This window comes from Lemur catta, chromosome 15 (assembly GCF_020740605.2).
Source record: "Lemur catta isolate mLemCat1 chromosome 15, mLemCat1.pri, whole genome shotgun sequence".
NCBI lineage: Eukaryota > Metazoa > Chordata > Mammalia > Primates > Lemuridae > Lemur > Lemur catta.
The window spans coordinates 24,235,088-24,257,549 of NC_059142.1; the positions used below are offsets into that span (position 1 = coordinate 24,235,088).

General features: G+C 39.2%; 1 protein-coding gene and 1 long non-coding RNA gene across 5 annotated transcripts in view; one reads left to right on the forward strand and one right to left on the reverse strand.

The window, feature by feature from the left end:
• The window catches only part of HEATR6 (HEAT repeat containing 6), a 31,970-nt gene extending 13,008 nt beyond the window's left edge, over positions 1-18,962 (forward strand). Inside the window, exons 10-20 of the mRNA XM_045525524.1 lie at positions 4,894-5,100; positions 5,516-5,615; positions 7,648-8,003; positions 8,827-8,949; positions 9,255-9,341; positions 11,735-11,869; positions 12,996-13,118; positions 13,587-13,711; positions 14,546-14,642; positions 15,706-15,910; positions 17,813-18,962. Of these exons, the coding sequence (XP_045381480.1) occupies positions 4,894-5,100; positions 5,516-5,615; positions 7,648-8,003; positions 8,827-8,949; positions 9,255-9,341; positions 11,735-11,869; positions 12,996-13,118; positions 13,587-13,711; positions 14,546-14,642; positions 15,706-15,910; positions 17,813-18,384 (2,130 nt within the window). The 3' untranslated portion in view covers positions 18,385-18,962. The remainder of the gene's footprint in view (positions 1-4,893; positions 5,101-5,515; positions 5,616-7,647; positions 8,004-8,826; positions 8,950-9,254; positions 9,342-11,734; positions 11,870-12,995; positions 13,119-13,586; positions 13,712-14,545; positions 14,643-15,705; positions 15,911-17,812) is intronic.
• LOC123620365 overlaps positions 1-22,462 on the reverse strand; it is a 96,169-nt gene that overhangs the window by 15,596 nt on the left and 58,111 nt on the right. For all 4 annotated transcript variants that reach the window (XR_006728818.1, XR_006728815.1, XR_006728817.1 and 1 more), the window contains exons 2-4: positions 16,244-16,340; positions 14,528-14,623; positions 7,855-8,027 (exon numbers count right to left, since the gene is read on the reverse strand). This is a non-coding gene — a long non-coding RNA (uncharacterized LOC123620365). The remainder of the gene's footprint in view (positions 1-7,854; positions 8,028-14,527; positions 14,624-16,243; positions 16,341-22,462) is intronic.

Genomic DNA, 22,462 nt, shown 5'->3' on the forward strand with positions numbered 1-22,462 from the left:
CTGATCAAATATTTGCCTCTGCTTGGATATGTTAACTCCTCTTCAGAAACTAGCCTTTTAACTAAGTAAGGAAAATAGCCTGCTTCCCCTTATAATAATGAACATTAAAAAGTCATGCTGAATGACTTCTAGGTGTCCTCAGGTAACCAACTACCCACAAAATGAATAAGTAGGCCAACAGTGTATTATTCCTTTTTTATTTTTATGATTATCTTTTAAAGGGGGAGTAGTAACCCACAAGAGATTGGAACTCTATATGATCATCTCCTTGAATAGCTAATTACTATGTAAGCAAAGTAGATGACCCTTCAAAAGCTTTTCAGGGTAAAGAAAAATAAGTTAGCCTCAGTTATACACAAAAAATGCCTTGTGGAATATTTCAAATACCCAGGATCCTAAATAGTTAAGCCAGCAGAAATTTTGCAGATTAACTAAACCATTAGTGAATGAAAACCTGGGAGAAAAATGGAAAATGAATGGTGGCAAATAAATCGGTAATGAAGCCATTTGAGTAACTGAAAGAAAAACTACCAAAAAGACTTAAAAATATATATTTGAAGACCCTCCAGCTACGGAGAACTGCCAGCAGTGGCCAAGGAGATGGTGCAGTGGAGCAAGTGGCAGCCCAGGTTAAGAAACTGCATTGCAGCTGCCCAGCTAAGGGTATATGGGACATGAGGGTTTGAAACATGATTATAGAGAGGTTATGAGGTTGTATCTGAAATAAGTAAATTGAAATAATCGTCATGACAATTTCTATCTTTGTATTTTAAAAATGTTTATATTTCACTTAAAGTGCCAAGAGAAATTTTACATTTTACAAAGTGGTCTCATCCATCTCCTTGATTTGGGTACCTTTTAGATATGTTCTTGCTGTTTAACTTCAGTGAATGCAAGAAATGTCATGAGAAAAAAAGATTCAGAACTTCCTTCTGGAGATGTCCTAGATCTAGTGCAAAAGTCACAATAAAGTCCTGGAGAAATGGAAAAACCAGTCATCCTTCTTAAAGAGAATAAAAAAAGAGATGAAATGCTTTAAATTAGGTCGTTGTAATGGCAAGTGAAATGATTATACTTGAGATTTTTATTAGGTATTAGCTTGGAATAGTGTAAATAAATAAGTGTGGTGATTATAGTCCACAACAAGGCTTGGGGCATACCTCTGCAAACTGTCCAAACTCTAACTAATTGTCCCCCAAGACGCATGCTAGAAGAAATAGTTGTGGTAGATGATGTCAATGAGAAAGATCTTTTATAAAGATTTCTAGAAAGTTAAAAAAAATGTGCAAAAATTGAAAGTACCAGTTCATGTGATTGGAATGCCACAGTATTTTGATTTGACCAGATTGAAAGGAACAGCCATGTCTGTAGGCCACATGGTTACCTTCTCAGGTGCTCATTGTGCATGTAGAGTTAGATGGCTGGAGTGTCTTTTAGCTAGGATTAAACACGACAAGACAACAATAGTGTATCTTGTCATTAAAGTGCTTACTGATTAGTTTTGAGTTCATGGCAGCTCTGATGCGGTCTGTGGTAGACTCAACTGGAAGCACAATTTTAACTGCTGTACCAAGAAATTTTCCAAAGAGAAATAAAAGGAAAGGTAATTGGACTCTTCCAGTCAGAATGCCAACAATAGAAGATACTTTTAGGAAATTGAAACATGAAATGCTAGAATGGTTAGCTGGGAAGGAGAAATCTTAGAAGTTTCCTTTAAGAATTGGCAATGTGGGGGGAAATTATCACATTTCCATGTTGGAAATGTGCTTCAGAAAGCACATCTTATATGTTTCTGGAAGGAACAGGGCAAATTATCAATAAAAATAACATGACTAACTTAAGAATTTCATCTGTGTGATCTCCTTAGGTGTTGGGCATATATTGGAGGTATATCATCAAGACTTGTCTAAGGAACAAACTATATAGCAAACCTTAGTCTTGGTACCTTGAGAATTATCCTGATTTTCCAATTCCATGATGATAATTTATTTCTTTTTTAGATAACTATGAAAGATAGAAACAAATCAAAATCTAGATAATAGCATAACTGGAAAAGAAAGTGAAAGGGTTGGAATTTTTAACTGTTACGGAATGGTAGGTAATCAGGTTTTCTCTTACCTGGCAACCAGGAATAGATAACCTTTGGTTGGATGTCTCCAAGACTAGGGCCCTGACACAATGTTCAAATGCCTCCAAGCAACTTGAGGAATATGAGCCAATAAAATTAACCCTAAAACATGTGAATAGTAATCAATGCTTGGACAAAGCCAAAGGAGAGAATAACCAGGAAACCCACTCTCAGCAAGGACTTCTTTGTCACCCTTCCAGAAATATTCTGAGACCAAACACACAAAGAAAAAAATGAGGATTGACTAAGCTACCTCAGCAAACGTTTCTGTTACATTTTTAAGTAGCAAAAAAAGAAAAATACTTTCCTATTTTATTAGTTTCATGTCCAAGGAAGTGAAACTAGTAAAAACTGAGCACACTGATGTTTATAAGATGGAAAGTTTTTCATCCATCATTGTAAATATTCAGACAGTGAAAACTTAACAAAATGAGCTCTCAGGAGAGCTGCACCTATTAAGATTTGTTTGCACATCAGTAATTTCTGCTAAAAGTACTGATTAGAACTGGTAAACAGGCTATTAAATATTGATGTAAGAACAAATGAAGCAGAACTTGAACCAGATTCAGTATCCTAAGTAACAATTATAATAACAAAGATATATTAAAGAGTTTAAAGGAAATTAACTCAAAACTATGAGAAGTTTTTTTTGTGTTTTGTTTTGGTTTTTGGGTTTTGTTTTTTTTTTTTTTTTTTTTTTTGAGACAGAGTCTTGCTCTGTTGCCCTGGCTAGAGTGCACTGGCTTCACCAAAGCTTGCTGCAACCTCAAACTCCTGGGCTCAAGCAATCCTCTTGTCTCAGCCTCTCCGGTAGCTAGGACTACAGGTGTGCACCACCATACCCAGCTAATTTTTCCTGTTTTTAGTAAAGATGGGGTCTCACTGTTGCCAAACTCCTGACCTCAAGCAATCCTCACACCTTGGCCTCCCAGAGTGCTAGGATTATAGGCATGAGCCATTGTACCCAGCCAAGAAGTATAATTTGATATGGTATCAAATTTCTATTAATACATAGATTTAATACCTCAGTGGGAAAAAATAACCAATTTCAATGACATTTCTTTTGTTTTCATCTGTGATAGTCATAGACGTTTTCCCACCTTAGAGCGCCAAAGTTAATTGTGCTAATATCTTTTGACTTTTTGAACAAGTTTATTCCTTTCCACTTGATTTTTAATTTTATTTGGTTTGTGAGCTGTTGGAATTGTGATCTTTAATTGCTGTCTAAAGAAATGAAGGTTTAGCATAACATCTGTCTTGTTCAGTTCACACCAGCCATCGAGTCAGGAATTGACAAACTATGGCCTATAGGCCAAATCTGGCCCCCACCTGTTTTTGTATGACCGGTGAGCTGAGAATGGTTTTTACACTTTTAAATGGTTTTTTAATCAAAACAAGAATAATATTTCATGATATGTGAAAATTATATGGAATTCAGATTTCATTGCCCATAAGTAGAATTTTATTGGAACACGGCCACATTTATTCCTTTACATAGTGTCTATGCTACCATGGCAGAGTTGATGGTTGTGACAAATACTGTAGCCTGCAATATCTAAAATACAAAATAGGTACTGCTGGCTTTTTACAGAAAAGTGGATCAACTGACTCATGTTTACATTGTCATTCTCTTGCTCTTTCCCACAATTTCCTAATACATTGTCAACTTCCTAACTTAAGTGATTATGCTTACTTTGGAATTTGTTTTTGGGGAAATAAATCTTTAGATTTTTATGATTTCACTCTACAAAAGGCCTGCAGAAGTGATTTATTATTTCATTATGTGGAGGTAATATAATTGAAGGCTTTCTGGAAAACCTTATGCACTCCAAACTCAGATATATGTCATGTTAAGTAATTATTTAGATTAGATTCTAAAATTGTAATATTGATTCTCTGCTTTTAAAAAATCTGACCAAAAATGTTATTTGGTGCTTTTGAGTGAGTACAGTATTACCATATTAATAATCCTGCATTTATTACCTCTATTCTACTTTGGTTAAATTGGCTTTCTTTTTTCATTTCTGATTTTTAATACTGCAGATCATCAGAGTACCAATTGAAAGTAATCTTTCAACCATATAAAGAAAATCTTAATGCAGTGATACTTTTCCTGACAAATACAGCAGCAGTCCATGACAAAGGTGTACTTTTTTCCATCCCATCCATAAGATTATATTTAATTTAGGTATTCCTTTCTTTATCAGATACTGTTATTACAGGCAGTGTTATTTCCTGCACCTAAAACTCTTTCTAAAAGCTGGATCAGTAATGATACCTGCCAAGATGAATGTACACAAAGTTCCTAAAGTCCTATTTAACAGTGAGCATTCAGATGCTTCAGAGTAGAATATAAAGCTGAATGCTCTCAGGAACTTTGACATAAAACAGACTCAGGATATGTGTATTTTTTCTACCCTATGGGCTGTTTAGTTCTGTCTTTTCAGTTGGCCTGCTTGAATAAACGAGGCCTTTAAATTATTCTCATGCTCAAGATTTCAGATGTTTGTGCTATGGTATATCTTAGATGTATTCGTTACTATAAGAAAACCTAAAAGCAATGTGATTTAAGATTTTTTTTTTTTTAAGATGTGGGATGCAAGTGGCCTAGTTCATAGCTGCTTTTATTGTAGGAACTAATAATCCCATTGCCTTTGTTCTAATTAAAATAATTCTAAATATTTTGAAAATTAAACATACATAGGAAGAAGTGAATCCAACTCCTGATTTTTAAGTAACTGATGTGAATTACCCTGACATTTCAGACACGTGCCTGTGCTCTGCAAGTTTTATCTGCCATATTGGAAGGCTCAAAGCAGTTTCTTTCTGTTGCTGAAGATACCAGTGACCACAGAAGGGCTTTTACTCCCTTCTCTGTGATGATCGCTTCCAGCATTAGAGAGTTGCACAGATGTCTTCTGTTAGCCTTGGTGGCAGAGTCATCTTCACAGACCCTTACTCAGATAATTAAGGTAAATGTGCCAAGTTGTCTGTGGGTTCCAGAGGGGGTTTTTCTGTTTAGTTTTGTATAAGGTTTCATATAGCCCAAAAGTAACTTGGGCTTGACTTAAGAATGTAACTAAGTAATAATTTTATTAAAGATATTCTGTTTGGAAGTTTGTATTTACTTGTCTGATGTTACCTACAATCTCTGTATGTCCAAATAAATGATTTACTAGAAATAGTCCTTTATCTTTAGTATTAAGTTGTAGCAATGATAATACAGGTGTTATTTTAAGAAAACAAAGACAAAAAAAGAAACGGATTGATTTTCAATTAAGTGTAATAACTTTTTTAATTAAATGCTGTACAATTTTCTTTCTATGCTGTGTTTTAATTAGACCACTGGTTATTTATTATTTAAAATAATCTTTTTGTGCTTTACAGTGCCTTGCAAATTTAGTGTCAAATGCACCTTATAACCGTCTGAAACTCAGCCTGCTGACCAAAGTCTGGAACCACATAAAGCCTTATATCCGCCACAAAGGTTGGTAGTGGTTTAAAACTGAATGCTTCTTTATATCAATCAAATGTAGATTATTAGTGTTAAAAAAAAAAAGTATTCAGAGCACTTTTACAGCTCCAAGAGATCTCTACTTATTCTTCTCAACTTTTCAAGGGTACCAACTGTTGCTAGAATCCCACTTTTGACCTCTCAAGCCCCAGTGAAAGGAAGTGAGCTGGAGAATTAATTGTAACGTTTATGCATCTTCAGTGCTTCAGGCAGGGACCAGAGTATCCCTTTAGAATTAGGATTGAGCTAACTATAGGCAGTCCCCCTCAAGTATGTAATAGTTTATATCCTTTAGGCATAGGCAGAGGATGGGTGGATGGACAGATATTATCCTCTTTTTGGAAAGAAAAACTAGAATAAAAAATCTAACTTCTTTAACATTGTATCTCCTCTGAAGTTCAGATAAAACCCCAAAACTTCAAATCCCCACTAACTACATAGTCTTATTTCATATTATTTCCTGAATTACTCCCACACATAATGTATATGTGCTATAAACACTGGCCTTTAAAACGTTTGTTTTTCTTTTGTTTGCAAGCTTTCGGATCAGACCACCTTCTGATGGGTTGCATTATTCAATCAGAATTGTAGAACAAGAAGGAAATGGATGTTCTCCATGACATCATGGAAAGAGCACTGTACCTGGAGTCAATCCAAGGGTCTGCGACCCACTCCCATTTTTGCTGTCTCATAGTCACGGGCCTCTCTGAACCCTAGTTTCCTCCTATCAGGAAGAATTTTAACTACCTCATAAGATTTTTATGAGGCTCAAAAGAGATAATGATGTGTAAACTATGTCCAGTTCACTACTTGCACCAGTGTGTAAAATGGGACCTAGAAAGATAAATTTTACCTTAAGGTCTCTGATCACATCAGTGGCAGAAGTAAGATTAAAACAACTGAGTCTCCCGACTCCCCTGCTCATTCCACCGTACCAGCTTTTCTTTATCTGCATCTTCAACTGAGCGGGGTGGACCCTGTCTCAAAGGTCTTTTTCAAATGTCTGATTTTGTCACCAGTAACTTTGTTATTAAAATGTTCAAACCCCAAAATGCTTAGGTATAAATCTAACAAAATATGTACAAGAATCTATATGAAGAAAACTGTAAAACTAATGAAAGAAGTCAAAGAAGAACTAAACGAATGGAGAGAGATTCTGTGTTTGTGGGTGGGAAGACTCAATATTGTCAAGATGTCAGTTCTTCCCAACTTTATCTGTAGATTCAATGCGTTCTCAATCAAAATCCCAGCAAGTTAATTTTGTAGATACCAACAAACTGATTCTAAAGCTTTATGGAGAGGCAAAAGACCCAGAATAACCAAAACAATATTGATAGAGAAGAACAAAGGTGAAAGACTGACACTACCCAACTTCAAAATCTGCTGAAAAACTACAGTAATCAAGACAGTGTGGTATTGGCAAAAGAATAGACAAATAGATCAGAGGAACAGAGTAGAGAGCCCAGAAATAGACTCACATTAATGTAATCAAGTGATCCACAACAAAGGGGCAAAGGTATTCTTCTCAACAAATGATGCTAGAATAGCTGGACATCCACATGCAAAAACAAAATGAATCTAGACACCTTTTAGGTTTTTTCTTATAGCTTTTTTTAAAAAATCCTGGGTTCATTCAAGGTTCATGTATTGCATTTCGTTATGCCACTTCAGCCTTTTTTAATCTAGAGTAGTCCCCTATCTTTTTTTTTTTTTTTTAATGATACTGATTTTGGGAAGACTCCAAGCCAGTTGTTTTACAGAATGTAAGCTATAAGTTCTGCCACAAAGCTAACAAAAGAAATCACATTCTTGATTTGTCAGATTGTTTTCTTTATGGTGTTAACTTACTCTCCTATCCCATGTATTTCCTATAAATTAGATCTAGAGGTTTAATTAAACTCAGGTTAAAGAGGGATTTAATAATTCTTACTTGGCTGCAGGAATAACCACCATCCTTAGGATAGCTGTTCCCATGGTGATGCATTCTTACTGTTTCCTTTGACAGATGTTAATGTTCGTGTGTCAAGTCTCACACTCTTGGGAGCTATAGTGTCTACTAATGCACCTTTACCTGAAGTCCAGCTACTTCTACAACAGCCGTGTTCTTCTGGTCTCAGTAATAGCAATTCAGCAACTCCCCACCTCAGCGCTCCTGACTGGTGGAAGAAAGCCCCTGCAGGACCCTCCCTGGAAGAAGCGTCAGTCAGCTCACCTAAGGGGTCTTCAGAGCCCTGCTGGCTCATTCGCCTTTGCATTTCTACTGTTGTGCTGCCCAAGGAGGATTCCTGTTCAGGTAGCGATGCTGGCTCTGGGGCTGGAAGTACCTATGAACCATCTCCCATGCGACTGGAGGCCTTACAGGTAGGAGGTTTCATTTCCTCATCTCTGAAATAGAAATAATCATTCTTCCTTCAGAGGGTGATTGTGAACAGTATATGAAAATAGCATAAAGCCAAGCTACGTGTCAGATGTGTTAGTGGGAGTTGAATTTTAGGTGTAGGTGGTTTGTTTTTGTTGTTTTGTGGTCAGGGGGATCCTTGGTTTTAAAATGTCAGATTCATTCCTTTTTGTTCTTTTATTATAAACTATTTTAGTCACCTCATGTATTACATGACAGGTGAGTATAATAGATTATATAATAATTCTAAAAGAAATTGTACAGTTAATCTTTTATTTTTGCAGCTTAAATGTTTAATTGTCTATAAACTTCTCCCTGGTCTCTTATCTGCTTAGAGAAATAAAATAATTGTTCCTTCAAAGGAAGAAAACAACACTAGATAAAATAATTTGCTTTTTCTGTATTCAAATATGATTGATCTATGACATAGCCTTGGTCCTGGGGTCTGCTGTTAATTAACTGGATGGGATTAAACATGTCCTTTAACCTTTTCACCTTGAGTTTCTTCATCTGTAAAATCCAGTTACTACCTACCGCAAAGACTAGTTCTGAGACTTAGATTATATTAGTAAAAAACAATCATAAACTATAAAGCACCATAAAATTATGATACAGTTAATTGATGTTAGTCATAAAATACAGATTATGGTGGTTCTTCATTTCATTCAACATCGGATTTCAGTCCCTTGTTGAGTGTGCGTGATTTGTGAAATACCGAAACACTTTTCTGGACATCACAGCCTTGCACTCAAATCTTGAGAGGTTAATTCCATGCACCCTTTGCAGGTATTGGCTCATCTGGCGAGGGGCTACTTTTCAATGGCTCAGGTCTACTTAATGGAGCTTGGAGAGGTGATTTGCAAGTGCATGGGGGAAGCAGATCCGTCCATTCAGCTTCATGGAGCAAAGGTATTTTCATTAAAAGCCACATGCCTTTCACTTCACTTTATGTTCTTCCCTCTGCTGCATGTCCATTATTCTCCTATTTTCAGCTCTTACGTATAAACCCAAAGAATTGATCTGGTAATAACAATAGATAGCTGTTGGTTTTACTCCTTAAAAGAATGCCTCTGTTATAGGAGTTACTGAGAAAAGAAAGGAAATCAGTTGGAAATTATTTTTTTCCTTAATTTGAGGTGATCTCCAAACTGAAGTTGTTTGTAACATCCATAATTCTAATACTGTTTTGATAATCATTTCTTTTATCTTGGCAGCTTCTTGAAGAACTAGGTACAGGCTTGATACAACAGTATAAACCGGATTCTGCCATACCGCCTGAGCAGAGAGTACCAGTCTTCTTGGTAAGTAAATGTCAATTGATAGTTTTCTCTTTCCTCAGTGCTTCAGTTGCAGTTTTCTTTTGCAGCTCAGTGATAAAGTGGAGTAGATAATACGGTTTCTTCTAATGTCAAAAATGATGGTTTACTTCTTTTGCAGAAAACCTAATTTGGTTACTCAGCCTCTCCAATAGGGAAACTATTAGTAAAATGGTGGGAAGAGCCAAAGATTTTGAGTCAGAAGGCTGGGGATCAAATCTAGAGAGTATCACTTAATGGATATGTGGTTATGAACATGGTTTCCTCACTATAAAGAAAAATTATAATCCTTAAGTCAAAAAGCTGTTGAAAAACTGAATGTAAAGATGCTAGCACATTGTAGGTATTCAGTGAATGTTAATTCCCTTAACCTCTCAACCCCCCTTATCCCATGATTGTATATATTGAATTCCTGTGATCTCAGGTTATTTCTGTTGCCCCCACACCGTGCCAGTTCTTTGGATGAAGGGCATGTGACCCTACTTAAAGAGGGTCCTAGTGCCAAAAGCAAGATCAACTCAGTGTTGGTGATGTTTTCTCCCTCTGCCCGCTTCATTCTGCTTATTCTTTTCCCTTCACAATTTCCATCATCCTTGCAGTGAATTGAAAGTTCTAACCTTAATGCCTTCCTTAGGTGGCCACTAAAGCTTTCATGTAACCATTTGCAGGGAGATGAGTTGAGCTTTGCTATCAGAACTAGGTTTTATGTCCATACTTCTCTCCTTGCTAGACAACTATGCACACTCAGTTATTGTTTTATCTGTAAAAAAAAAGACCTATACTTTCTGTATTACTTCTCTGTTGATGAGTAATAAGTTAACCCTAAACACTTAGCGGCTTAAAACAATATACTTTCATTCTCTCTGTTTCTGTGGGTCAGGAATTGGGAGTGGCTTGTCAGGGTGGTTTGGCTCAGGTCTCTCATGAGGTTGGGGTCAAGATGCCACTCAGGGCTACAGTCGCCTGGAGACGGGCTGGGGGATCTTCTTCCAAGTTGGCTTACCCATATACCTAGCAAGTTAGTAATGGCTGTGGGCAGAGACCTCACTCAGTTCCTCCTTGTGAGGACTTCTCCAGATGGCTGCTTGAGTGTCCTCTAGACATGGCAGCCAGCCTCCCTTACAAGCAAGTGATCCAAGGAAAAGAGAGCAAAACAGAAGCCCTGGCATTTTTTATGACCTAGCTTCAGAAGTTTGATTCTGTCATTTGTACAACATCCTGTTGGTTGCACGGGTCAGCTTATTCAGTGTGGGGGAGAGTTACACAGGGGTGTTGTGGGGCCCTCCTAGAGTCAGGCAACCACCTTGTCTGTCCCCATTCTTCTGGATTTGGTGGGGAAGAGGGGTCCAGACTGGATTTCCAGGAGCTGAGGCAGGAGGAGGAGGACAGAACTGGTGCATGAAATACACAGCAAAACCCAGGACTAAGTCCATGGGACAGAAACTGGGCATACCAAAACCACAGATTTGCAAATGAATATGAAATTCCAGGGTGTTCATAAAGCATGGAAAGAAACTGTTCAGATGCCATCCTTAGGGGCTTTAAAGTGAGATAATTCTTCAAAGTGCTTAAAACAGAGCCTCCTGGCCAATTTAAGAGTGTGCACTATGTACCAGGCCCTGTGTTAGAAACTTTACACACAGTATTTATTATCACACAGACTCTACAAGTAATGTCTTTACACTGTTTTATTGAAGAGGAGCCAGAGTTTAGACAGATTAAGCGACTCATCCAAGGCTGCAGAGACAGGAGGCAGCAGCTAAAGGACTCACTCTCACCTCTGCCTCTGGATCCTGTGCTTTTTGGACTCGGGGCTGCTCTGGGACCCTGATCCCTGGGCCCACATGGGTTCAGGTGGAAAGAGCCCTAGCTGAGTGTCAATTGATCTGGATTCCAGTTGGCCCCTGCGGCTGATTCGCAAGTTGAATTATCTTTGTGCCTCAGTTTCCTTGTGTAAAAATGGGGATAATGACAGAGACGTCATTTAGTTGTGTTGAGGGTTAAAATGAGTTGATAAATGTGAAATACTTAAAACAGTGCCTGGCATGTAATAAGCTCTCTGGAAAACATTAGCTGCTACTGCTATTCTTGTTGCTATCATTGTCATCATCATCTTCATCTTCTTCCTATTCATTATCATCGCTATTGCTGCTGAACTTTATTAGGCTGTTGTCTCCTAACCAATAAAATGGAAGGACCAATTACTGTAGCTGTTTTCTAAAGTTCTTTTCATCACTGTGGAAAAAGAAATAATGAAAGCATTTACAAAAAGGGGCTACTTGGAGGAAATGTGTTATTACTAAGGCTGTTTCTGCTAGGCTTAGCTTCGAGTTGGTTCCGCTGTCTTGAGCTGCAGCTTTTACTGGCCTCTGTTCCAGGTGGTGATGTTCTGGACTATGATGCTGAACGGTCCTTTACCCAGAGCCCTGCAGAATTCAGAGCACCCGACTCTCCAGGCGAGTTCCTGTGATGCCCTGTCTTCCATCTTGCCCGAGGCCTTCAGCAATCTGCCGGTAATGTGAGGGCTGTTTTCTCGCCTTCAAATGATGCCTCCAAGCTTGAATTTGATTTTTTTTTTTTTTCATTTTGAACTAGTATTCAGCATCATCTCTGAAGAAAAGGTGCTTATTTTACTTGAGTTTGGGGTGGAGGGAGTGGGGAACAACAAATGGGAAAACGTAAAAGCCTTAATATATCAGGAAAGCTGTTTCCCCCTGTGCGTTAGAATGTAGGTGGTAGAGGTAAGAGTAGCAGAGGCTTTAAAGGCAGAGATTTCAGAAAGGTTTCATATCCAAAGTTAAGAAGATCTGGGTTAAATTCTAGCTCTTTGACTATCTGAGCCTCCCTAAAATTTATAATATCATTGGGAATAGTGAAAAATAATATAAAGTATGTGAAAATTCTTAGGTTTGGTGCCCAACACATATGGTATTTGTCTTACTGTGTTTGGGCTGCTATAGCAAAACAGCATGAATTAGTGGCTCCTAAACAACAGAAACTTATTTCTCATGGTTCTGGAGGCTGGACAGTCCAAGATCAAGGCATTGGCAGATTAGGACTCACTCTCTGATTCCCAGATAGCACCTTCTTGCTGTGTCTTCACATGGTATAAGGGACAAGGCAGATCTCTGGGGCCTCTTTTATGAGGCCACTGATCTCATTTATGAGAGCTCTTCACCCATGACCTAATCACCTCCCAAAGGCCCCATTTCCTAATACCATCACCGTGAGAGTGAGGATTTCAACATATGAACTTGGGGGGGAACATAAACATTCAGACCATAGCAGTATTCAAACTGTTCCTGTTCTTTAGTCCTCAGTAGCATTTGTACCACTTGTTATTTACACAGATAACAAGAAGAAGAAGAAATATGAAGTAGAAGACTAAAAATGACTTAATTCACATAGTTGTAAGGGTTAAATGTAATGAGATGCTATGTACGCTTTGCACAAAGTGGATGCTCAGATGATAATTGTATCTGAATTGAACCTGCTGTTTACCAGGGTAGCCTCAAGGTCACAGTGGTGTTCAACTCCTGAATATAGACTCAAGCACAGATATTTCACAGTCACTTGTAGAAGCTTTTGGCTGCTAGTTATTTCATTCTCATTTTTCCTTTGTCAACCTTCTCATTGCAGAATGACAAGCAGATCCTGTGCATCACAGTGCTACTCGGGCTAAATGACAGCAAGAACCGTTTAGTGAAAGCTGCAACCTCACGGGCCCTTGGAGTCTATGTGCTTTTTCCCTGTCTCAGACAGGTCAGTGAGCCTATTTAGCTCTTCTGTGCCTCTTTTATAGTTCAGAGTAAGACTTCTTTGTGGATATAGAGCTTCTCGTACTGGATAGTAAATTAAATTGCTTTGTAATCTGGCTTCCTTAATTGCTGCTAAAATATGGTAATGTCTATAGTTCATTTAAATGAACCCAAGCATAGACTTCCTAGGTAACTATCACAGGCCAGGTTATACAGTGTTCACAAGAACAGTAGCTACAAGGCTCATCGGGTGTCCATGGCACATTCCAAAATCATGGGAGAGCATCCCCTGAGATGTTGTTGAGTGTCCAAATTATAAAATACAAGAATAGTAAATTGAATAAATGAATTTTTATTTCCAAATAGAAAGTTGCTGTAAAGACTTATAGCTTTATCTGAAAATAAACTGAGACTTTCAAAGGTAGCAGTATCAACTCCTAAAGTAACTGCAATGTTTTGTTTTATCTTATAGGATGTCATATTTGTTGCAGACACAGCAAATGCAGTATTGATGTCACTTCAAGACAAGTCTCTGAATGTTCGAGCCAAAGCAGCCTGGTCCCTGGGTAACCTGACAGACACTCTGATTGTCAACATGTAGGTGACTCAGCTTGTTATCCCTGGGTGACTTCTGAGGCTGAGGTCCCAAGAGGATATCTTTGATCTGTACTATGAAAGAATTGTTAGTAATACCCCCTCTATTAAGCAGTCAGTCTTCCTGCTTTGTTTTGCTTTATATTCCCCTTTAAGTAACAAAATTAATAAGCTGTTCTTAACATCTATTAGGAAAATATTAAGACATATGCATAAAAAATACTGTATGCTGATATAATATAGCCATATTATAGAAAAGATAAAAACAAAACCTTAGTAATGTTTACCCGACTTTTTAAATACAGTTTTTGGGGTTTTTTTAAAGAAATATATTCACAGGTTAAAAAAAATCCAAACAGTAAAAAGGGTTATTTTTTTTTTTCCTATTCTAACACCCTAGTTCCCCTGCCCAGAGGGAACTTGTTACTCGTGAACAAATGTCCTTGTATAAATGACATGTATAAGTAAAATTTATAAGCATTCTTTTCCCTTATTGACTTTTTATAAATCCTTATTTATTATTACAAAATCATCACTGTGTGATGACTATTTAACCATTTATTTATTACTGAACACTGTTTTAGGCTTGTAGGCTTTTATATTCAATGAACATTTTTGTGCATGAAATCTGCATTTTGAGATAGATACGCCTTTTGAATACATTCCTAGATACAGAACTATTAGATCAAAAGATGTATACCCTTAAGTTTTTGGTATAATCTGAACGGATTTGTTAAACTATTTTCTCTAAGTTACACTTAGTGATATATTTTTGTATGTGTATACTTAAATGTGTTTTACCTTTTAACATGTTTTTACCTGCTTTGGGTGGAACAGGGAAACATCAGACCCAAGTTTCCAGGAAGAGTTCTCCGGTCTCCTGCTCTTGAAAATGCTGCGATCAGCTATAGAAGCCTCGAAGGATAAAGACAAGGTAGACTCTGAACAAAACCTAGTATTTCTCATTTAGATACTTCATGTATTATAGTTGCAGCATAGCTGGTAGCTTAGTGTGGTGTGATATTCCTCAGACTATCCTACCAGATGTACCTTGTTTAAAGGATATTGAGGATATACTCAGGGTGTGAAATGACCCACTCCACACTTGCACAGCTTCTTTACTGTCTCATATCTCATGAAAATGTAATACTACATGATATATTCAGGTTTGTTTTAATACTAACCTGTTTCTCAAAAAAAAAATCTTTAAGTAGAATTGACAAGTCAGAAAAATGCGCACCCTACCCCCCGCTTTGAATATTTCCTGTTACACTAAGTTTTAAAAGCGTAGGCCTGGGCTTTAGGTCAGGCAGACACAGATTCAAGCCTTGGCATGGCCTCTAGTAGCTGAGTGACTTTGGTATAGTATTTAACTTCTCTGAAGGTCGGATTCCTCACCTGTAATGTAGAAATTGTTACATATACTTCACTGAATAGTGAGATGCCTTCTGTTAAAGCACCTGGCATGGTACCTGTGCTTAATTTAGTACAGTGGCTCTAAAAATCTGGTAATCACCTGGGAAGCCCGGCCTGAGTGATGTAATCAGAAGTTGTGGGGTGAGGGTCTGGGAATTGGTTTTAAAGAAAAAAACCAAAAAACTTCCCTGACGATTCTAGTGTTCTGCAAGGATGAAACACTGGTCTAGTAGAAAAGTATTGGTTCTGAAATTCCAATCCTAGCTTCTCCTCCTAGGCTTGCTACAAACCAGTCTTGCCCTGGTGTCCCTGGGCCTTACAGTCCATCCCTGTAAAATGAGGAAGGTGAAGCTCTCTGAGGTCCAGACTAGCACTAAAGAAAAATCAGCAAAAGGAGCTTCATATAATAGAACCTCAGCTTTCTGCTGGCTCAGAGTGATAACCAGACAAGACCTTGCAGAGGTCTGAGGACTTGCTTTAAGAAGTCTAGAACCTGCTGGGTTATTTAATAACTGAAAGCATACTTTCAGAAACATCTCTTTGGCAAAACAGATTTCTAAGGCTTTTACATTTTATTCTAGGTAAAAAGCAATGCAGTCCGTGCCCTTGGAAATTTGCTTCACTTTCTGCAACCCTCTCATATAGAAAAACCCAGATTTGCTGAAATCATTGAGGAGGCGCTCCAGGCCCTAATTTCTACTGTTCTAACTGAGGCTGCAATGAAAGTCCGCTGGAATGCTTGTTACGCAGTGGGAAATGTATTTAAAAATCCTGCCCTTCCATTAGGTAAGAAAATTTCCTTTTTCTCTCTGGTGGAGAGCCTCTTTGGACAGCACACGCCAATCTTCATTGTTATTAAAGATAATTCGTCACAATGTTATCTCAGTATTAGAAAAAAATGGAGACATACCGAAAACCCAAGTTTAAGGGAATGGTGAAATAAATCATTATACAATGGGATATATAATATTTTATTGCCATTTAAAATTTACAAAGAGTCTTTAATAATCTTGGAAAATACTTCTGATGTAAAGCAAACTAAAGCAGGATATTAAATCATTTCTATAGTATGATCTCAAATAGATTGGTAAGAAAAAGACTGAAAGGAAATTGGCTTACCTAATTATTAACCATTGTTGCCTCTGGATGGAATGATGAGTAGGATTTTTCTGCTTTCATTTTCTAAATATTCTACAATAAGCATATATTGTTTTAACTGTCAAGAAAAAATAAACAAAAAATTGGAATGGAAAAAAGGGTGCAAATTGGGAATCCCACTTGAGCTCTTGGTCAAGAAATGAATGCTAAATATAAGGAGGGCATCTGTCCCTAATTAATGGCATGCCATGCACCTTGATATATCATTCAGGGCTAGTAGCTGCTTAGATACATGGATCATAACCGCCAAATCCCATTCCCTTTGAATGCCAGTATTTGCTTTATACATCTGTCTCTGACAAAATTTAAAATCTAAGGGTATGTTCCTGGAGGGGCAAAAACCACATAGAACAGCAGAGCACTCATCAAGTCAGGGGAAGCTGACTCTGCTCCCGTCAGCTGGTGGGTAGCCTCATGGAGGCGTATTTCTAAGCCTTCCTTTTCCCTAGGAAATAACCTGGGGCTGACCTTTGGGGGAGCTCATTGAGGTTGGAGCCTGCCTTCTGGAGAGCCAAGAAACCCTTGAGACCAGGGGACCTCAGTGGTTGGTTCTCCTGCCTTCCTGCCTGGCACGTGCCCTCAGCTTACTGGAGAGAGAGCAGCTGACCTGAAGAGAGGGGACTGCATGACCTGGAGGGAAAGGGGAGCTCCACAAAGGCAGGACGTTTGAGAACTAAAAAGAAGGGAGTGGCAGAGCTGTGAGAAGCCACATAAGAAAAGGGAGCGAGGAAACGGACAAAGGATAGTGATGGGTTAGAGAGTGAGATTCTGGCACCACTGACAGTGGCCCATTGTAAGTGGCAGTAGCAGCCACCAAATGGAAAGGGCCTGCTTCACTGTCTTCAGAAAGAACAAAGAAGTTGAGAAGGGGTGGAAGAGTCAGAGAAGCTACATTCTACTCTGCCACCCATCTTGAGGCATAAGGACACCCCAAAACTGGGTAGCGGTAGCTCTGGTGAGGAAAGGAAGAAAGCAGGCTGATTTCCTAGGGCCTACAGGAATGGAAAAAAAGACAGAAATCTAGGCATCTTATTCTTAAAATTAGAAGTTTTCTTTTTCTTTGCAATAAAATGCATGACTTGCTGTGGCCAGAGCAGCATCTATATGCTGAGTGCTCGCATGAACTGGGCTGCCACATGCAGTCGTGTGGCTTGCACACTGCTCAGAAACGCCCAACTGAGAGGACAGATGGGGCTGCAATTCCAGTTCATGCCCCTACCACCAAGCCTTACCCGCTTAGGACAGAATCCTCCTGGAGAAGAAGCCTTTCCTAAGTTGCCAAAGGTCCTATATTGGGTAGCAGAGGCCCTAAGCATGCAGCTGACTGGTCTTGGGAAAGAGGGAGGTTTGGGGTTGGCTCTTGGCCACGTACCCAGGATCCCACAGTTTGCCAGTCACTGCCCTGCTCTTGCAGAATACATGAAATGACTGTCTGTAGCACTAGTGTATATGTGTCCTTCCACCCTTCTCTCTTTTACCCCAGTTATTTCTAAGCCTTCATTTGTTTTAATGACTGTGGGTTTTCTCTAGGGACAGCCCCATGGACCTCCCAGGCCTACAATGCCCTGACATCGGTTGTGACATCATGTAAGAACTTCAAAGTACGCATCAGATCTGCTGCTGCCCTTTCCATCCCAGGCAAGAGAGAGCAGTATGGGTCTGTTGACCAGTACGCTCGGATCTGGAACGCGTTGGTCACTGCCTTACAGAAGAGCGAAGATACAGCAGACTTTTTGGAATTCAAGTACTGTGCCAGCCTACGGACCCAAATCTGCCAGGCACTGATTCACCTTTTGAGCTTGGCCAGTGCCTCAGACCTGCCCTGTATCAGAGGAACCGTTGAACTGAATGGGAATATGATCCAGTCCTATATCCTACAGTTTTTAAAATCAGGAGCAGAGGGAGATGACACCGGAGGACCCCACAGCCCACAGGAAAGAGACCAAATGGTCAAAATGGCCCTGACACACATAAGCAGTGTCCATGCACTGGCTGGAGACACATCCAAAAGGGCCATCATGGGCTTTTTAGAAGATACCCTGACTGTTTATTTTGACTCATCTGGATCACAAGTGGCAGTCCTAGAGTTAAAAAACCGGTGAAGATTCCACCATACTTTCCAGATGTTTACTATGGCAATAGGAAGACACAAGCTTGAGCATAAGACATGTGGGATTTAATCTTAGAGGGAAAAACAGTCCCTTCACTATTGATTTAGGATGCATTATCAGCTATTTAAATTTTCTCAAAGGGCTCCCTTTGGAGAGTGGTTCTGCTGCGTTAATCATGGTTACAGTTGTTGGAACCTCGGACCTGTGCAACCAGGAGCCAAGGAGCTGGGTTGTAGTGTGGACCAAGCAGACTGGGGGGTTGTGAAGGATGTTTAGTCTCAGGAAAAAAAGGTAGAAGGATTTAAGAATCAAAATGTTGTATATTGTGTCTCCAGGGATTGTTTTCTTTTATAATAAACTAACTAAAAAAAATAGTGTGTTCACAATCTTCTGTTCTTATCAAGTTGTATTTATAGAAGGCCGCAAGCAGAGCTGATGTTCAGCCGATTTGCAGTGGTGCAGCTGCACAGTCGCTAAAATACTGACACGGCTCCTCCTTGTTTGTAAGTAGCTGCTGCTCTGAGCTCCCGGAGTGCCAGCCCTAGAGGCCCTTCCACACCTCCCCCAAACTGGCAACCAGAGTCAACTCCCAGCAAGCAGGGCCTCTAGCCTTGGCTACACATCAACTCCTGGCTAAATTTCCTAATGCCCTTCAGCAGAGTGTGGGCCCATATGCTAAGTTTATGGTGGTTTTGTCACCTTCTAATTTGTGCCTTTAAAAAAGGATTGTGGAATTTAGTTGGTTATAAAGAGAGGTTTCTAAATTGTATTTTAATAATGTCCAAGTCATTAATTTCTACTGAATAATTATATTTAAATTTTGCATTTTTCTCAATCACCAACAATTTATTAGAATTGATTTCAGTTAGGAATTTAGGGATATTTAAGAAACAATTAAAATACTCCATACTTATATTTGATGTAGGATAAAATATAGAGAGTGAGGTTTGGGTAATATTTAATTATTGATATTTAGCTTAAAATACACATTTAAGGGGGTATGTCTTCAGTTTTTCTTCCTTGCCCTTAAGTTCTCTTCTCTTCCCTCCTCTAATATGTTCTTGGTTGCTCAGAAACTGCTGTCTAGGCAATGACTAGGGAACAGAGGACTCAGGTTAACTAAAGGCTCAATTTTCCATTGGTAGAGTACCAGTTGCCAAAGAATTAAGAGCACAGTAAAAACAAACCATACACCACCACTAGGGACAAGAATCCTTATTCAATAAATGATGCTGGGAAAACTGGATAGCCACATGTAGAAGACTGAAACAGGATCCACACCTTTCACCTCTCACAAAAATCAACTCATAGTGGATAACAGACTTAAACCTAAGGCATGAAACTGTAAGAATTCTGGAAGAAAATGTTGGAAAAACTCTTATAGACATTGGCTTAGGCAAAGAATTTATGAAGAAGACCCGAAAGGCAATCACAGCAACAACAAAAATAAATAAATGGAACCTGATCAAATTTAAAAGCTTCTGGACAGCCAAGGAAACTATCACGAGAGCAAACAGACAGCCTACAGAATGGGAGAACATATTTGCATGCTACACATCCGATAAAGGCCTGATAACTAGAATCTATATAGAACTCAGGAAAATCAGCAAGAGAAAATCAACCCCATCAAAAAGTGGGCAAAGGACATGAACAGAGACTTTTCGAAAGAAGATAGACTAATGGCCAACAAACATGAAAAAATGTTCATCATCGCTAATCATCAGGGAAATGCAAATCAAAACCACAATGAGATATCACTTAACTCCAGTGAGAATGGCCTCTCAAAAAGTCCCAAAACAATAAATGTTGGCGTGGATGCAGAGAGATAGGAACACTCATATACTGTTGGTGGGACTGCAAACTAGTACAACCTCTGGAAAGCAATACAGAGATACCTCAAAGAGCTACAAGTAGAACTACCATTTGATCCAGCAATCCCACTACTGGGCATCTACCCAAAGGAAAAAAAGGCATTCTATAAAAAAGACATCTGCACTAGAATATTTATAGCAGCACAATTCACAATTGCAAAGATGTGGAAATAACCCAAGTGCCCATCAATACATGAATGAGTAGATTAATAAAATGTGGTATATGTAAAAACAAAACAAAACACCCATATTGAACATTCTTTAAACTTGCTTTTCTTTGGAGATGATTCTGAACATGAATTGTTACAGAGGACCTAGGGGACTAAGTCAAACCTGTCCTGACCCTATCATGCATCTTGGAACTCCCTTCTCTTGAATACATACTCAGCACCACCTTCTGACTTGTCATTTTCAAAACAGTAAAAATGTGGCATATATAGCTTATTACTCTGGTTCTTTGAGTTTTCTCTGGTAAGTTTCTTGATAAAATATTTGTGACATGGCCTCTAGTGGTTTCATGTAATGATCTCTTATCCTTTGCTTATCTTGAATAAAATCTCATTTAAAAAACTAGCTTCTATAGAGGTTTCCAAGTCCTGATAATGGATGTTAATGTTTGTGTGCAGAAAAAGAACTACAGTTAAGCACCTGGAGAAATTCCAGGAATTGGGATACCTGCTTTTGTCCGCAGGGGCTGGGGTAACTGCTTCTGTCCTGAGAGGCCGCCGATTCTCTCCTCACCATGGCGGGGTGGGTGTGCCTATGCTGGGGGGCGGGAGCTCCTCTCAGATACCCCAGGCCCGCTGCCTCCAGAAAGATGCCCATGGACAATAAAGAGAACTTCCTCCAATGCAGAAACAGCAGATAGCGTGGCTGATTCAGAATGCCAAATTCTAAACTTTCTTTTTGATGTTTAAAAGACAACTTGAAGAAAGGATCATTCCAGGCACAGATGGCTAGAGCCTTTGTCCACTAGACTGATAGCATTGTGCGACGTCACTCTTCTTCCTCTTTGAACCTTTCCTGTGACCAGTAAAATAAACCTATTAATTCCTATCCCCTTCTAGAACTCGAGAAAAGCGCCCATTTGTAACCTCTTCCATGGTACTAATTAATGGTAAAGCAGGTGTAAGGAGTGACAGAAACCTCCTGTAAAACACCAGGGCAAAGTCTTCCTGGAGTTTGATACTAGTATATGAATACAAACAGGGAGCAAAACTTCACCATCTTTCCAACATAAGAGGTAAGTAAATTGTAGTTACTGTGGTTTATTCAGTCTTTGCTTCACTGATACAGTGCAGTGGTTAAGAGCTTGGGCTTAAATCCTGGCTCTGCAGCTTTCCATCTGTGAAAGTTGCTTAACCTCTCTTGTGCCTTAGTTTTTTCATCTGTAAAATGGGGATAATAGTGCCCATTTCATAAGAATGTTATAACAATTAAATAGTTAAGACATAGAAAGTTCATAGAATAGCTTCTGGTACTCAATAAATGTTAGCTATTTCCTCAGATTTTCAGAACAGTAGGCAGAAATACTGCCAACACATCATGAGCCTTTATGATGGCAATTAAGCAGCCTGATTCCTCTGTCTTTTAGGTGAGGTGTCAGCCTGGATGCCTGGGGAACCTATGGGAGAGGCACTACTGCAAGACCTCTGTAGCCCACCAGGTCCCTCACAGGGCAGGGAAGGGATTAGGGTGGGATAGGCCACACACACTGAACAGGGGAGTAGGAACTCTCTCCCGGTTCTACCTCATGGCCAGTCCCTGACAGCCAATCTTCGGAAATGACAGATCCAGCTCACACAAGCTCTGGAATTACACCTGGGTTTTAAAGGACAACCGGACAACCGTGCTACTTAGTAACTATGTCCTTGGACAAGTCACTTGACCACGTATCTGTGAAATGGGGATAACAGTACCTCACAGAGTTCCTGGGGCTTGAATGTCTCTGCTTCTCACCGGAGGAAGATCACTGGAGTGGGATCTTGGGGAATGATGTCTGTCTTCTTCTAGGACAGACCTTGAGTCCTCAAGCCCAGGGTAAGGAGATCCTCAACTCTAGTGTCAAAGACACTGTGTTAGGGGTGGGGCCAAAGTCTCAGATAGCATTCATGCATTTGCCATTTCTGTCCAACACACCTGAGGACCACAACACTGCAGCCAGTGACAGTGGCTCACTGGACCAATAAGGGGGAGGG